Source organism: Alligator mississippiensis, chromosome 1 (genome assembly GCF_030867095.1).
Source record: "Alligator mississippiensis isolate rAllMis1 chromosome 1, rAllMis1, whole genome shotgun sequence".
Taxonomy (NCBI): Eukaryota; Metazoa; Chordata; order Crocodylia; family Alligatoridae; genus Alligator; species Alligator mississippiensis.
Window position 1 is genome coordinate 425,648,845 of NC_081824.1, and position 16,150 is coordinate 425,664,994.

At 45.5% G+C, this 16,150-nt stretch overlaps 1 protein-coding gene across 1 annotated transcript in view; it reads left to right on the forward strand.

The window, feature by feature from the left end:
- The first annotated feature begins 497 nt into the window (after positions 1 to 497).
- HSPH1 (heat shock protein family H (Hsp110) member 1) overlaps positions 498 to 16,150 on the forward strand; it is a 42,462-nt gene continuing 26,809 nt past the window's right edge. The window contains exons 1-5 of the mRNA XM_006263641.4: positions 498 to 785; positions 3,070 to 3,127; positions 5,319 to 5,459; positions 7,441 to 7,563; positions 9,838 to 9,937. Of these exons, the coding sequence (XP_006263703.1) occupies positions 679 to 785; positions 3,070 to 3,127; positions 5,319 to 5,459; positions 7,441 to 7,563; positions 9,838 to 9,937 (529 nt within the window). The 5' untranslated portion in view covers positions 498 to 678. The remainder of the gene's footprint in view (positions 786 to 3,069; positions 3,128 to 5,318; positions 5,460 to 7,440; positions 7,564 to 9,837; positions 9,938 to 16,150) is intronic.

Below are 16,150 nucleotides of genomic sequence, written 5' to 3' on the forward strand. Positions count from 1 at the left end.
AAACGCCCCTCTTCAGACAGAGTGGGAATAGCAATCATCATCATACATGCGAACGACTTTTACTACTGTAGATTCGCACAAGGGGTGAAGTGAATGGTACAAATACGGTCATTCCCCCTACACCTGGCACCACCGCAACGGCCTGAGGGGCGAGGCACGAATGGGGAGGGAGGATGGGGGCATCCCGCTTCCTCCGTGACAAGGGCTGCAGCTCCTGCGCCCGCCCAGCCCGCAGCCCGGGGACCCCGGCGGAGCAATGGGGGGGAGGAGTGCGGGGACGGGCTCGCCCGGGCACAGGGTCAAGGCGGGACAAGCCGGAAGCACGGGGCGGGGCTTCCGTGATGAGGTGCTGGCTCCGCCCACTCCCCTGACAGCCCGGAGCGCGGGGAGCCCGCGGCGTCCCCGTCGCCGTGGGAACGAGCTCGCATCACGCCCTGTCCCAGCTGCCATTGGCTGGAATTGTTCGAGAAGGCTGAGGAAGGCGGAAGCGGAAGCTGCACGTGGAGCCGGCGCCGCGGCTGCCGCAGTTTCTGGAAACTTCGCCCCATTGTATTTAAAGCGGCGGCGGCGGCGGCGTCAGCTCCCCCCACCGGCCGTACGGGCAGTGCCTGCTGCGCAGCACCGCACCGCATCGCAACCGCCGCGCGCGGGCAGCGCTGGCTCGCCCCCCACCCTGCCATGGCCGTGGTGGGCTTCGACGTGGGCGCGCAGAGCTGCTACATCGCGGTGGCCCGCGCCGGCGGCATCGAGACGGTCGCCAACGAGTTCAGCGACAGATGCACCCCGTGAGCGAGCCAGCGCGGCGGCCGGGCCGGGGCGCATGGGGCTGGGGGCTGCCGCGCGGGGGCCGCAACTGCCGGGAGGCTCCAGCACGTCCCCTTACAGCGGGGGCTGCTCGGGCCCCTCCGGGAGCTCTGCCGGGGGAGGGTCCGGCCCCGGGCATCGGTGCGTGAGCGCTCGGCTCCTGCGACCGCGGGTAAAGCGGCCCGGGGCGGAGCTGCTGCTCGCTCGGCGCCCGGGGAGCCGGTTTCTCAGCCCCCTTCTAGGCTTGTGGGCCGGCAGGGAGGGAAGGAGGCAGGCGTGCTCTAAGCGGTGGAGCCAGGTCCCCGGGCAGCTCCCTCTTGGGAGGTGTGCTTTCAGCTCCCACCAAGCAAACCTGGATGGGATGCTCTAGTTTGGGGGGGGTGCACTAAGTGCTGATCTGCTCTCTTAAAGGAGGGCAGAAAGGATCCCACAGGCGCACCGAGGGGCAGGGGGTGGCGTTGGGGCAGGGCTGTGTTGCTGGGTGGACATGCCACCCATGTGGGGGGGGTTGTCTAGTCATGTGGGAGGACATGGAAGCTTTTCATTTCATTGCCTTGCTAATGCTCCTGCACAAATCGGAGGCAGATGTCTGCCTTTCACATAGAGGCAGTTAGTAGATGGACTCCTTTGTTCAGGTTGGGAGTGGTCATATTTGAATCAGATCTTAACTTGATGAGGCAAGCTTTTATGTAAGCTTGGGCTTTAATTTCCTATTTAAAAAGATAAAGGGAGAGGTTTGAACTGAAGTTATGCAGTATTTTACATACACAAAAACATAATATTGCCACTTACTGGGTCAGACTTGGGGTCCATCTTGCCCAGTATCCTGTGTCACACTGGGACTGTTTTCCTGTCCCTTGCCTGTTCATGTCTCTGGGCAGAGAGAGTGTCACTGGGCAGTGTCCACTGGCTCCCTGGACTCATTTAGGGGCTAGTGGGTGCTGTCCAGTGTACAATGCATGGGGTCCCATGTTGGTGCACTTGTTTTAAACTTAAGACCTCACTCCCACCCCTGTTTTGGATTCAAGTTGTCCACCCAAATCAACTGACAAATAACCAATAGCTGTCGTCCCCCCCCCCCCCCCCCCCCCCCCGAGGGGGCTAACTGTTGATTTGTGGGTGTCAAGCCCCCATTAACCCTATATGTAAAAATAGGCCTGTGTCACATAGTGGCAGAGAGGGGATGCTGAAAGGGAGAGTGGACTGGATAGGACCAGGATTTTTCCCCTTAGTGCTGCAGACAGTTAAACAGCTTAAAACAGTGATCTCCAACCTTTTTATGGTGAAGATCACTTTTTAGAAGTAAAGAGCACTCCAGGATTTACTGTGCTTTGCCTGCCCCCCTCGCTGGGACATGCATCTGCTGCCAGGTAATGGGGTGAGGCTCAGCTGAAAGAAAATGTAGAAATAACAGTAGGTGGCAGTGAGAGTGGATAGGGCTGCAGGGAAGCTGGGCCAGGGGCTCTGGGTGGCTGCAGCAGGGGAGAAGGGGCACACACACAGCCAGGATCACAACCCATGCGCCCAAGGGGCTGCTCAACCCTTCTGCAACCCTGGTCATTGTCACAGTGGTGGGAGTGTGCTGCCCCACCCCGTGTCCCTGGATGACCAGATCTTCTGGACCTGGCCTGGTCAGGTCTGGGACTCTCTGCCACCTGGAGGGGTGCTCCTGCTGCCAGGCACAGCCTGGCAGGTGCCTCAGGGGCCCTTTCCCCCATCTCTCAATGCTCCAAGTCAGCTTCATAATAAAAGGCAAATCTAAATCAAAGCATTTTTTTCAGCATCTAGCTGTGACCTCTGAAGTTCTCTGTTCAACTATATTAGCCATAAAACCCCTGTCCTATTTTAAGTAAAATATAAAAAGATAAGCATATCTCTTCCTGCCCCCCCCCAAAAAAAAAAAAAAAACTTGGCTAAATTGGGTGGCTAGAGAGATTATTTTCAGTGTTCAAAACAACTGACCCTTTGGCTGAGATCAGGCAATAAAAAATGCAGCTGGGGTATAAAGCATAATCCTGTGACCATGAGTTAAGAGGGAATGTAGGTGCATACATGTAAGAAATCACTGTGAAAAGCAAGTGGTTTATAGCAAGGCTTTATAGATGATTCATTTTTAATGTAGTATATCAGTATGTGTAACAAGAATGATAGCTTAGCTTGCACGGTCTCATTATATGCACACAGGTAATAGACATGTGCAGCAGCTTTCCATAGCATTTTTTGCCAATATGAAACTTGAACTAACAAGTCTGTCTCTCATTTCAGATCGGTTGTATCATTTGGTTCAAAAAACAGAGCTATTGGTGTCTCAGCTAAGAATCAGGTAGGTCAGCTTCTGAAGGAGAGTTCAGGTACTAGTAATTTTATAAAAATTCAGTTCTGTTCCGAGTAATGGAACAGGTGGAAAAGTTTAGCTGATAGCTCTAGATAAACTTATTTGATCTTAATTGGCAGACTGCTGGTCATGCTGCTGGTCCCTGCTCCGTGTTTGCTTCTGAGAAATACAGAGCATCCCTGCAGGAAAATCAAATATGTTTTGTTTAATAGTTCTTTCTGGTTGGACATTTCCTTATTAACTTTTAAGAAGTCACCCAGCTTGTTTTGTTAAAAAAAATAATTCAAGAATAAAACTTCCTTCAACTGGAAGTTTAATCTTTCAAATATGGAAATTGTGCATGAGATTACTTAAATTGAAATATGCACTAAGAACTTTGGCCTAGATCATCAGGCACACTTGAGGATCTGGGTCCTGGCTCTTTTTTACTAAGGTTGCTGATAGAAGTGTTTAAATATTTTTTTTTTTTCTTCTAAAAAAAGTTCAGTCTTGAAATGTGTTAAGAAATAATCAAATACAATATTTAATTTTTCAAATGTATAAACCTAATTATCATGCTTTGGGTTGTTTATATCTAAATGTAACTCCCATCAGTAGAGACCAAGCCTTTTTTAACCTATTAAAATTGTCAGCTGGTAAAGGCATTGCGATAGGTTTGCATGGAGAGAGCACCAATGGAGACATTTTCAGTCTTCGTAGCTTTCTGTTTAATTATGAACAAACAGGAGATGTACTAGAAAAGTGTACAAGTATTCAGAATATCTATCCTCAGTTATTCACACATTCATCTACAGTTGCAGGTTGATTTAGCAGATAAGAACTGAAAGTGGATTTTTTCTACTCGCATGAATCTTTTGTTAAACAACTTGGGGAACTGACAGATAATTTAATTAAAAGCTGTCCAGAAACTTAAGCTAAATGGAAAATGAAGTAGCTTGTATCACAGCTAACAGTTGAGAACACAAATTAGAAACTGTGTTAGAGAGAGATTATTAACCTAATTATAAAGCAGTATTCAGTGTGTTATGGTGCTGTCATGCTTTGCCATCATAGTAGCTTGAAAACAGAATTTGCCAGTTTGCCCTTTGGCAAACATTTACAAAGATAGGATATATTAATCTTTTGACATCTTACAATCGCCACAATCTCAGAGTGAGCATTCTTTTCTTAATGTCATTACAGGGTGAATGTCATAATTCCCTTGCAAGCATCGATGTTTGCTTCTCCATGGTTAGAAGTTATTCACTAACTTACTAAGTAATTTGGCTGTCACTTGTTCAAAACAGGGAATTCAGTACACTGTTAACTGCTATTTAACATTTTTAATGTTATGCATTCTCAATGAAATGCCAGGCTTCTCTGCAAACTGTTAATTACATCATTGCTAGTCTTCCAGTCTGTTCCTTGCTGTGTTGTTCTGGTAAATTTTCAAAGGAATGTCAAAATATAGTAGGTATATCTGACAGCACTGGAGATCAAAACTGTTGGGGAAATATGGCATTCTAACTGTCTTGCTGTTGTAATCTTAAGTAGGAGGATACAGTGGGATGTTTGAGACACGGTGACTCTAAAATCTTTTCATATTATAAAAATTAGATCTTTAATTTTCAGGTTCAATTATAGAATAGTTTATAAAATGCTACCAAAATGTTTTCCTTCACTGTTCATTGTGTAACAATTGCTAACGTGATTTAAGCACTTTCATTTTGTGTGACCATGAATTAAAATGATTTTTATACTGTCTCTTGCTAGGTGTGATTTTCTTTATTTTGGGGTGATAAAAACAGGAAGTCTTCCTCAATATGTAGATCCCTGAGCAATACTGTTAGATTTGTCAGTGTTTGTTGTGGGCTAAGAGTTGTAAGTAGTTGGTAGAAAATAATAAGTTTTTTTTTGCTGTTGCTATAATACTTTAAACAGACTATAACTCACTGTTTTCTGTTGTGACATTGTGCACCATTAGACAGCAAGCTTTGCAGTGTACTTGTTCATTTACCCCATGTGGTAAGCACAGAACTCCAGTACTACAAAATAAAATACTTTAGAGATATGTCAAGTGACTGAACCATCAATTCAAAATGCAACCTATTGTGGGCAGGAGAAGGTTTAGTTTTGGTGTCTAAAGCCCAGGTTAAGTGATTACTTTTCTCAAGCCATCTTCTTTTTTCCCCTCTTTCAGCAAATTACTCATGCCAACAACACAGTATCTAACTTTAAGAGATTCCATGGCCGTGCATTTAATGATCCTTTTGTTCAGAAAGAGAGAGAGAAATTGAGCTATGATCTGGTTCCTATGAAAAACAGTGGAGTTGGAGTCAAGGTAAATGTATTGTGTTTACAGTGTAACTTTCTAGGTCTTGTGACTAAATTGAAAGGTTTTGTGCTTAATTATAAAAATCGGGGTTTTCACTTAATTCACATAAAAGCTATTCAGTGCCCTTGTTCCATAGGGGCTGTTACCCTGAACTGCCAGCTTTACTCTGAAGTGGAGTATGTTGGCTGTACCAAATAAAACCTTTTAGCAAGAGCTTCCACAGTGCTAGTTTGTATGGCTTAAATGTTCTAGCAGACAAACTGCTAAGATGATTGCAGTGTAGCTTGGTTTTGCTTTGAAGTACTAACCTGACTTCTGTCCTCCCTGCAGTGTGCACTGTGATACTTTGATTACATGGTTGCATACTATGTCTTAAGTACCACACATGCTTTTCTGAGCTACAAATGAGTAGCATCTTTGTGCATAAAGAAAACCTTTTTAATAGTATGTAAGTCACTGTCAGGACCAAGTCCACAATCTGCTTATACAACGTATAGGGTCTTGCCCATACTAGTTTGGGTTTTGGTCTTATAGCTATGCTAGCAAAGAGTTGTAGAGGTGTAGCTAATACCCCACCCCCCAAAATCTACCGTTATTGTTCATATGTTTCCCAAATGAGTTAAGCTCCATTGAGAAATGGATGTCTGCTGGTCTCACTGCTACCATTACAAGAAATAATGGCCACAAGCTAGCAGAGAGCAGATTTAGACTGGACATTAGGAAGAATTTCTTCACAGTTAGTGGCCAAGGTCTGGAATGGGCTCCCAAGGGAGGTGGTGCTCTCCCCTACCCTGGGGGTTTTCAAGAGGAGGTTGGATATGCATCTAGCTGGGGTCATCTAGACCCAGCACTCTTTCCTGCTTATGCAGGAGGTCAGACTCGATCTATTGAGGTCCCTTCCGACCCTAACATCTATGAATCTATTAAAGGCTTTTCATGGCATAGTGATTTTAATTTCCATACTTTGAACCAGCTGGAGCTGTGCCCACAGTAGGCTAAGTAACAACATAATATTAAAAATAAATAGAATTTACCATAGAAAAAATTGTTAGGCAAAATGTTCTGGTCCTTTATGACAACAAAAATACTCTGGAGTGCGTGTTCATGTGGCTCTAGAAAAATGATCTTTGAGGGGGTATGTGATCATGTAATTGATTAAGTAAAAGATGTTTCACTTACAGAAATCTTTCTTGGATGCTCTTGCCAATTTTTGTCATTCTACATCACAACTTCTTACATATTTGGGTAAAAAAATCCCCCAAAACTTCCCCATTTGTGTAAGGAATATCTCTGCAAACTCATAGTTTTTTCCATTCTGACTAAAACAATATTAGTTGTGGCTTATAACAGTAACAGGTACATTTTTGAACAAACAACACATTGATTGTGTTTTGTTTTAATTGTGTCAAGTTCCAAGTAACTTTTTTGCTGCATTAAGTTTTTAAAAAGCCCATAGAGAGACATGCTTCCAGAAAGTACTGCTTTCTTTTCCTGTATGCATCTATATACCTTGGTGGCTAGGCTTTTAACATGATCATCATTCAGAAAATATGTAGCATAAAAGTGATTTACAGTGGCCTTATGGATAAGAACACTTCATAAATGAATGCTTCTTTGTGGGTAATCTCTTAACTTTTTTTTGTAGTAGTGGACAGTCTGAAAATTGGTCTTTAAATTTGGTGACATATGGGTTTATACTTGCATGCTAACCTTACTAACAAATTTGCCATTTTTTCAGCTGCCATCTACTTTATCTGGGAGGCTTCATTCACTTACTACTGCCACTCAGTTTGTGTAAATATATCATTATCTACTGTGCATGGGCTCAAAATGGGTGGAACTTAGTTATAAAAAATAACATTGTTCAGTGAGCGGGTTGAGAACGTTAGGAGAAGAGAGAGATTGCTGGTCAGCATAGCCCCCAGTAGAATTAAATTTAACTCCACTTTTCTGCAGTTCAGATGATGGACTTCCTTCTTTTGTACAGGTGATGTACATGGATGAGGAGCACTTCTTTAGTGTGGAACAGATAACAGCTATGCTGTTGACTAAGTTGAAGGAGACTGCTGAGAGTAACCTAAAAAAGCCAGTAACAGACTGTGTTATTTCTGTAAGTAATTATGAGGAGCTGTAAATCCTCTGAACCATAACTTTTGTATGCTTCTGGCTTGAATTTGATATCTGTACTATTGCATTTTTCTCTACAAAGTAAATACAATTTGAGATGCTATCCAGGCAAAAATAATACAGGAGCCTTAACCTAAAAATGTTTTTTTTTTAATATGGCAATACAAACTAAACAGACAATACTGAAATAGACATACTAATGTGAAATATGTATATGTTGAAGGAAAAGCTTTAAAAAAGGATCTTTAATGGCTCTGTAGGATAAAGGGCTATGATGGGAATTGTATTGAGTACTGAACAGTTGCTTAAATAGTTAGGAGGTAAATATAATCAAATGCCTGCATAGAATGTCTAGCCTAACAAAAAATAAGAAAAATTGTATATCAAGGAATTAAATGAATTAAAAACAGATTTTTTTAAAACTGATACCACATGACTAGCAAAACAGCACAATACTAATTTAAAATATGTATTTATTTTTCCCTGATCTTAACATTAAAGTTATTTCAACTATTTTTTTTCACTTGTCAAATTATTTTAGGCTAGATTGATCTGGACATTATGTTCTGCCTTGAAAGTATTTTACTTCCCTTTGTAGTTTTGCATATATTCTTTAGGCCAGGGGCGTCAAACTTACTTGGCCCTATGGCCGGATGAGGGACATGGGGCTAGTCTGCAGCTGGATTAGGCCCATAGATTGGCCTCACATGCTGGATCCAGCCCTGTGTGCAGTGCCTGGTGCTGGACTGGAGTATGTGCTACACACAGTGCTTGAGGCTAGTCTGGGAGGCACAGTGCATGTGGTGCCCATGCCAGACTGGCCTTCGCACTGGATTTGGCATGTGGAGCTGGGCTGTGAGCCAGAACTGGACCATACCCAGCTCCAGTTTACAAAGCCAGTCTAGCACAGGCACCACATGCAGCAGATGCCCCAGGCAGGCCCTGTGAAGTATGTGGCACATGGGGCGAGTCCAGCACAGGCATGCACAGTAGGGGGTACACCAGTAGAGGTTTTGGGGACTGATACTGATAGTCAATTTTTAAGGAGACATATTGGTGGATACTGATTCAGTTTCCGATACAGCTGCATGCACCTGGTAAGTCTGTTGTAGTGGACAAGGTGGGGAGGGGACAGATCAATGCCCGCCTGCAGGGAGTGGGGCAGGGACTGCCTAGCCAAGGTAGGGCAGGGCGTGGGATGGAGCCGCAGCTTGTTGGGGATGGGGGGCAGCTCCCACCACTGCTTGCATGGCCGGGGAGGGGGCATGTGCCATCAAATTGGGGCAGGGGTGGGCCTCGGAGATGCAGCCACATGCCCAGCACAGCCCTGGCTCTTCCTAGTGTGTGGGTGGAGGTAGGGCATTGAGCTGTGGCTGTGCGGGGTGTATGGTGGTGGTGCTGGGAAATGTTGGGGTGGGTGCAGCCCTGGCCCCAAGCCCCACTCCCACTGAGAAGAGCCTGGCGCAGCCCTGGCTCCAGCCCGCCTGCCCTGCCCTGCACAGATCCAGAGGCACCTCCCCCCATGCCTTCCTGGGGTACGTGCAGCAGCGGGAGCCGCCACCCCCTCCCTGTGCTCCCCGGATGAGCCATAGCTTTATCCCCTTCTCCACCCCAGCTAGGCAGTGCCTGCCTCTGCCTCTTCCCTGCCTCACTGAGGGGGCCTTGATCTGCCACCCCTCCCTCCCCTTCCACACCAACAGACTCACCAGCTGCTGGCAGCTCTCCACACTGCCGGCTGCGCTCCTAGCTGCCTGCGTGCTGCGCTGCAGCTGCGCACATGCACAGGCACTTACTGGTGGCATCAGGCCAATTTTCCAATATAGGCAATTTCCTCTATGTCGGTACCAATCCAATATCAGACCGATGTGTCAGTGGTGCACCTCTAATGCACAGACCAGTTGTGTGCTAGATGAGCTCTGCGTGCTACATGTAGCACACTGAACTGGGACAGAACCGTAGGCCTGATTAAGGTTTTACAGTCCGCTTTTGGTGTGCAGGCTGTATTTTTCACACTCCTGCTTGAGGCCCCTGTTTAGTAGTGTCTGAGCGCTGGCTGCAATGGGACCACCAAGTACTGAGTGAATTTGGGGTTTTAAGTGACTACTATCATTCCACCTTAAAATTTTATAATGGCTAAGATAAGGAGTGGGCATCTTTTGGGGATTTAGAGTATGTGGGGTTTCAGATCTAAAAAAAAAATTTTTATTGGAAGTCTGACTTTCTGGTGCTGGCTCTTTCTTTAATTTGCATTCTTCAGGTTCCATCATTTTTCACAGATGCTGAAAGAAGGTCTGTACTCGATGCTGCTCAGATTGTTGGCTTAAACTGTTTGAGATTAATGAATGACATGACAGCAGGTAAGCAAAGGAAACAATATTTTGCAAAATGTATATTTTAACAGATGTTCATTGAAATACTTAACTGCTGCAAAAAGGACCAGTCATCTAAAAAGCAAGCTGATTTTATGACATTTTTGCCACCTTTGTCTTGGAGTAGGGGAAAAAAAAGGGTTTTTTTGCTCAGTTCTTACCCACTCATTTAATAGCATCGGAATATCTGAATTAACCTAGGCCAGTGGTTCCTGTACTGGCCAGTACCAAAAAGGTTAATTGGGAGATGGCTCTACCCCAACTGTCCTGAAGATGGATCCTAACCTACAAAATTGAAATTCTGTGATATGATAATCTCATGGGTTTGACTCATGGGGTTTGATAGGCATATCTGATAGCTACTTTCTTCAGGGAACACTCCCCCCCACCCCCAATACAGCATGTTCAGTCTGCCATTACTTTGCACCCTGTATCTGGAAAAAGATGAGGGACTTAAATCATGTTTATTTGAGCAATCTAAAAGTTGCATCTGAGTGAGGAGAGAAGAGATCCACCAGACAAGATATTAAGAGGCTATTGGCAGCAAGAGAGTTGTTGATAGGCAGAGCCCATTTAAAAGGGAACTGGAAACCCCTCTGTCACAGTTTTCACACGCTGACCTCCCTGGCCTTCTTGTTATCACTAGAATTGCTGAGTGCATAGGCCAGTGGGGACCAACCTTTTTTGGTAGGCATACCACAAATTAGCCCTGAAACCTTCCCGAATACTACTCTCATCTCATCTTTCCATTTTGCAACCTGCCCAGTATAGTACTCTACCTATACTTTCTCCCCTATGTGGTGCTTATCTCCTCCATGCTCTAATGGCTGCCTGTGCCACTTGTAGCACTTGTGCTGCAGGTTGGCTACTTCTGGCATAGGCAGTGACTGAGACGGAGAGGTCCAGCATGTCTCCCAGCTACTTCAAAAAGATCTGAGCAGTCAACCCATTCTCAATCTGTGCGTGGCTTGGAGAATGTAGTAGGTTTGTCTTAGAAGTAGGATTCAAACCCTTTGTGAAAGGCTAACCTTCTAAACAGTTGATGATGCCAGAAAATTCAGACCAGGACTGAAGGCAAAAGTGGTGGGAGTCATGAAACCCGCACCAGAACAGGCACAGATCTGTGAGTGCTTCCTAGTGATGTGATGAGCATTACAGCAATAACCCTCTGCTCTTGCCTTTCTACCAGAATAGACACTGGCACCAGCAGCACAACTGTTCCCGAAGTTTACTTTGTCTTCATCTTAGAATTGCTTTTTCTCCTGTACATTATGTAAGACATAATGCTGTAGGGAGTCTGAGAAGTCTTTATGCATTGGGCACTGACTCATGTACTTAAAATGTTCTGGTTTAGATTTATTGGAACTTGCTGTCACACACAGCCAGGAGTGGCCTCCATTACGGATGCTGAAGAAAAGGATGAGATCTCAGTCAGGCAGTGGCATCACTGGCAGAATCCATAGTGTCTGAATTAGACAGTCCCTCAGAGGGCAAATGCTTTGACTACTTTCCCCATGTAAGGCGGGTCAGCTGGTGTCACTTTCTCTTCATGAGACAGCGACATCAGTCCAGAAATTTGCCATAGATTATTTTAAGGGCTTCTAAAATTTGCCAGCAAGGATCACCTAAAACCTGGGACACTGAGGCAATAGTGATCTTGGGAAACACAGGTAAGTGCCAATTTTGTCCAACAGCTATTAGGAACGTTCTACCAATTAAGGAGGATGTAATGGACTCTGAGGGACAGAGGCACGTACCAGTCTTACTTTTCCTACCACAAAGCAGCTAGTACATCCAGGTACCATTCAGTAGTTTTGAACTATTTTATGCACATCTGGCCATACAGTTGGTAGAATTGTGGTCATGAAAATTCTACAGAGGCCTAAAGGCTTTTTGCATGTTTCTACTGAACTGTAAGTTGTTTATTAAAGTGAGGTGGGGAGAGACCTGCTTTTCCTCATGAATCTTGGCTAATCATCATGGTCCTATTGTCTACATAATGTCCAGAAAAATTACTAGAACTGCCTTCTCAATTGGGGCCAGTTTTCCTATTTGGACCCAGAGGGCATTTTCACACAAATTTAAATTATTATTCATTCTCTGTAGTCAAAGCATTCTGGCTTTTTCTCTACTTTTTAATCAAGATTTACCTGGTAGTCAGTGGCATACAATTCAACGGTACACTTGACATGTCTTTTCTCTCATTTGACAGTATCAGTTTCTTTCTTTCTTTCTTTCTTCCTTCTTTTTGGCTGCTCCCCCAATTAGTGAGCCTCTTTGAGTTTGTGACTTCAATACACTTCCCTTTTTGGAGGGCCAGGAGGTAAGGCCCCTCAGGCAAGAGACTTTGTATACCTCATTCTGAAAGGCAGAGTAACACTGAGATTTCTTTCCAGGGTGGCTTTAGAGTTCCACCTAAACTAATCAAGAAACTTGTTTGTAGTCTTTTCAAGACTGTTCTACACCAGCAGGGAGTAAGTTGCCTTATCTGGATGAGCTCTCTAACGTTTGATATTTTTCCTTGGTCCCCCTCTGCTCTCCCTCTCCACTAAATCTTTAAGTAATCTCATCCACAAATGTTAAAATGATAGTAAATTTGTAGAGCAGTTGCAGATAAACCAAGAGACTGGCAGAAGATTTTAGTCTAGAAAGAAAAGCCTGAGTAAAAATGTATGAGTAGACCTCTGAGAATATGTGCGACTAAACCAAGCTCTTACTTTCCCTCCTGTTCCTCTTCTATGATCCTGCTTTCATTCAGACCTGTAACCTAGGCATCATACTTGATTGGAACTCTCCCTCTTGGGCAGTGATTCTCAGTTAAAGTGCCATGAGATCCTTTAAGGGGTGCTATGCGGTGCCAGGCAGTATTATCATCTTTGGGTAGAAAATGTCTCCATATGATTCACGAGATAAATACAGAGACTTCAAATATGAACTCTTAGTGTCAAAAATGTCCTGGCTGGTTGTGGTCTTTCTGAGTTCTTTGTAATAGAAGAATTTCTTTGTTTTTCTATAATGGCAGCTGGGAGGAGAGAAGGGCAGTGAGTGAAAGGTAAGAGCTTATATTTCTGAGGGGGACTTTAATCTAGTGAGGGGTGCCTTGAGTAGGGTGAAAGTGCTAGACTTTAGGAAAACTGATTTCAATGAACTCAGGCGATTAGTCAAGGACGCATTGCAGAGTAGGAGTTTTGAAGGGATGGGAGCCCAAGAAGGGTGGCTGTGCCTTAAGGAAATGATCCTTCGGGCACAAAGCGAGACGATCCTGATGGGAGGAAAAAGAGGGAAAGGGGCCAGGAGGCTTCCATGGCTGACCAGAGAAATCCAGGGCAGCCTAAGGGCCAAAAGGGGAGCACATAAAAAGTGGGAACAGGGAGAGATCACCAAAGATGAATATAACTCCTCTGCTCGCGCTTGTAGGGAGGCAGTTAGGCGGGCCAAAGCTACCATGGAGCTGAGGATGGCATCCCAAGTAAAGGACAACAAGACATTGTTTTTTAAATATATAGGGAGTAAAAGGAAGGCCCAGGGAGGAATAGGACCCCTGCTAAATGGGCAGAAACAATTGGTGATGGACAGAGGGGACAAGGCTGAACTCCTCAGCAAGTTCTTTGCCTCAGTGTTCCTAAGTGAGGGGCACGACAAGTCTCTCACTCGGGTTGTAGAGAGGCAGCAACAAGGCGCCAGACTACCAGGCGTAGACCCTGAGATGGTGCAGAATCACTTGGAGGAACTGGATGCCTTTAAGTCGGCAGGCCCGGATGAGCTCCATCCGAGGGTGCTGAAGGCACTGGCCAACATCATTGCAGAGCCACTGGCGGGAATGTTTGAACGCTCGTGGCACACAGGCAAAGTCCCGGAGGACTGGAAAAGGGCCAGTGTGGTCCCCATCTTCAAGAAGGGGAGGAAGGAGGACCCGGGCAACTATAGGCCAGTCAGTCTCACCTCCATCCTTGGCAAAATCTTTGAAAAAATTATCAAGGCTCACATTTGCGAGAGCCCAGCAGGACAAATTATGCTGAGGGGAAACCAGCACGGGTTCGTAGCAGGCAGATCGTGCCTGACTAATCTAGTCTCTTTTTATGACCAGGTTACGAAATGCCTGGACACAGGAGGAGGGGTGGATGTCGTATGCTTAGACTTCAGGAAGGCCTTCGATACGGTATCCCACCCCATACTGGTGAACAAGTTAAGAGGCTGTGACTTGGATGACTACACAGTCCGGTGGGTGGCGAATTGGCTGGAGGGTCGCACCCAGAGAGTCGTGGATGGGTCAGTTTCGACCTGGAAGGGTGTGGGCGGTGGGGTCCTGCAGGGCTCGGTCCTTGGACCGATACTCTTTAATGTCTTCATCAGTGACTTGGATGAGGGAGTGAAATGTACTCTATTCAAGTTTGCAGATGACACAAAGCTATGGGGAGAAGTGGACACGCCGGAGGGCAGGGAACAGCTGCAAGCAGACCTGCATAGGTTGGACAAGTGGGCAGAAAACAACAGGATGCAGTTCAACAAGGAGAAATGCAAAGTGCTGCACCTAGGGAGGAAAAATGTCCAGCACACCTACAGCCTAGGGAATGACCTACTGGGTGGCACAGAGGTGGAAAGGGATCTTGGAGTCCTAGTGGAACATACTCCAAGATGAACATGAGTCAGCAGTGTGATGAAGCCATCAGAAAAGCCAATGGCACTTTATCGTGCATCAGCAGATGCATGACGAATAGGTCCAAGGAGGTGATACTTCCCCTCTGTTGGGTGCTGGTCAGACTGCAGTTGGAGTACTGCGTGCAATTCTGGGCACCGCACTTCAAGAGGGATGCGGATAACCTGGAGAGGGTCCAGAGAAGGGCCACTCATATGGTTAAGGGCCTGCAGACCAAGCCCTACGAGGAGAGACTAGAGAAACTGGACCTTTTCAGCCTCTGCAAGAGAAGGTTGATAGGCGACCTTGTGGCTGCCTATAAGTTCATCACGGGGGCACAGAAGGGAATTGGTGAGTTTTTATTCACCAAGGCGCCCCTGTGGGTTACAAGAAATAATGGCCACAAGCTTAGCAGAGAGCAGATGTAGACTGGACATTAGGAAGAACTTCTTCACAGTTCGAGTGGCCAAGGTCTGGAACGGGCTCCCAAGGGAGGTGGTGCTCTCCCCTACCCTGGGGGTCTTCAAGAGGAGGTTAGATAGGCATCTAGCTGGGGTGGTCTAAACCCAGCACTCTTTCCTGCCTATGCAGGGGGTCGGACTCGATCTATTGAGGTCCCCTCCGACCCCAACATCTATGAATCTATGAGTCTAAAAAGGTTGAGAACCAGTGCTGTAGGGGCTCAGATCTGGGTAATTTTTTCTTCTTGCAGAAACTTTTTGCATGTCTCCAAGATGTGGCCTTTCCTCTCCAACCTAAGCAGCTCTTCTCTGGGTTCTGACCAGCTTGCATCTTTACTGCATAATCTTTTTCTCTATCCTTTTACAAATTCCCTTTTGACCCACTTAGACATGTTGTTGCAAAAATATATTTCCTGGTTCTAACCATTTCATCCCTTCTTTGAATCTCAGTGCAAGCTCTTGTTTCTCTTGACTATCCAGCATACCTTCACTTTAAAGTACCTTCACTATTCAGTCTTACCTACCTATTATTCCTTGTTCAGTATTGAAATGGGAAATCTGCCTCCAACAGGAATGTTAATGTCTGCCCTCACCCACTAGTTAAGTTTTCAGGCTAACAATTTCATGCTTCCTCTCAGATTCCCCTTGTTCCTGGGAAAAGCTCCATATAAACATTCACACTTCCTTCTTCAGGTCTATCCTGTAGACTCTTTCAATTATGTCCACAAAAAACATAATATTTATGTTAGTGACCTGCTGAGAACCATGGAGGCAGGATCACAGTTGCTTTGTCCTTTGTGCCCAGGTATAAGGAGATGCCAGACAGATCAGTAGCCATGAGAAATGCTGCTGTTCAGTGATAAGAACAAGAATTGCAGTTTTACATAGGTTCATCTTGCCCAGTATCCTGTATGACAGTGGCAGAGAGTGGATGATGAAAGGCAGAATGAACTGGGTGTGACCTGGGTGGTGGTTGTTGCTCTTTTTTCCCCCACTGTTTCTCAATCACTTGCAGCCTCCAGCATGTAAGAGCAAGGAAGTTTTATAATTCAGAGGTTGTATCCCTAATTCCCATGCTTAATAGCTACTGATGCCCCTTTCCTC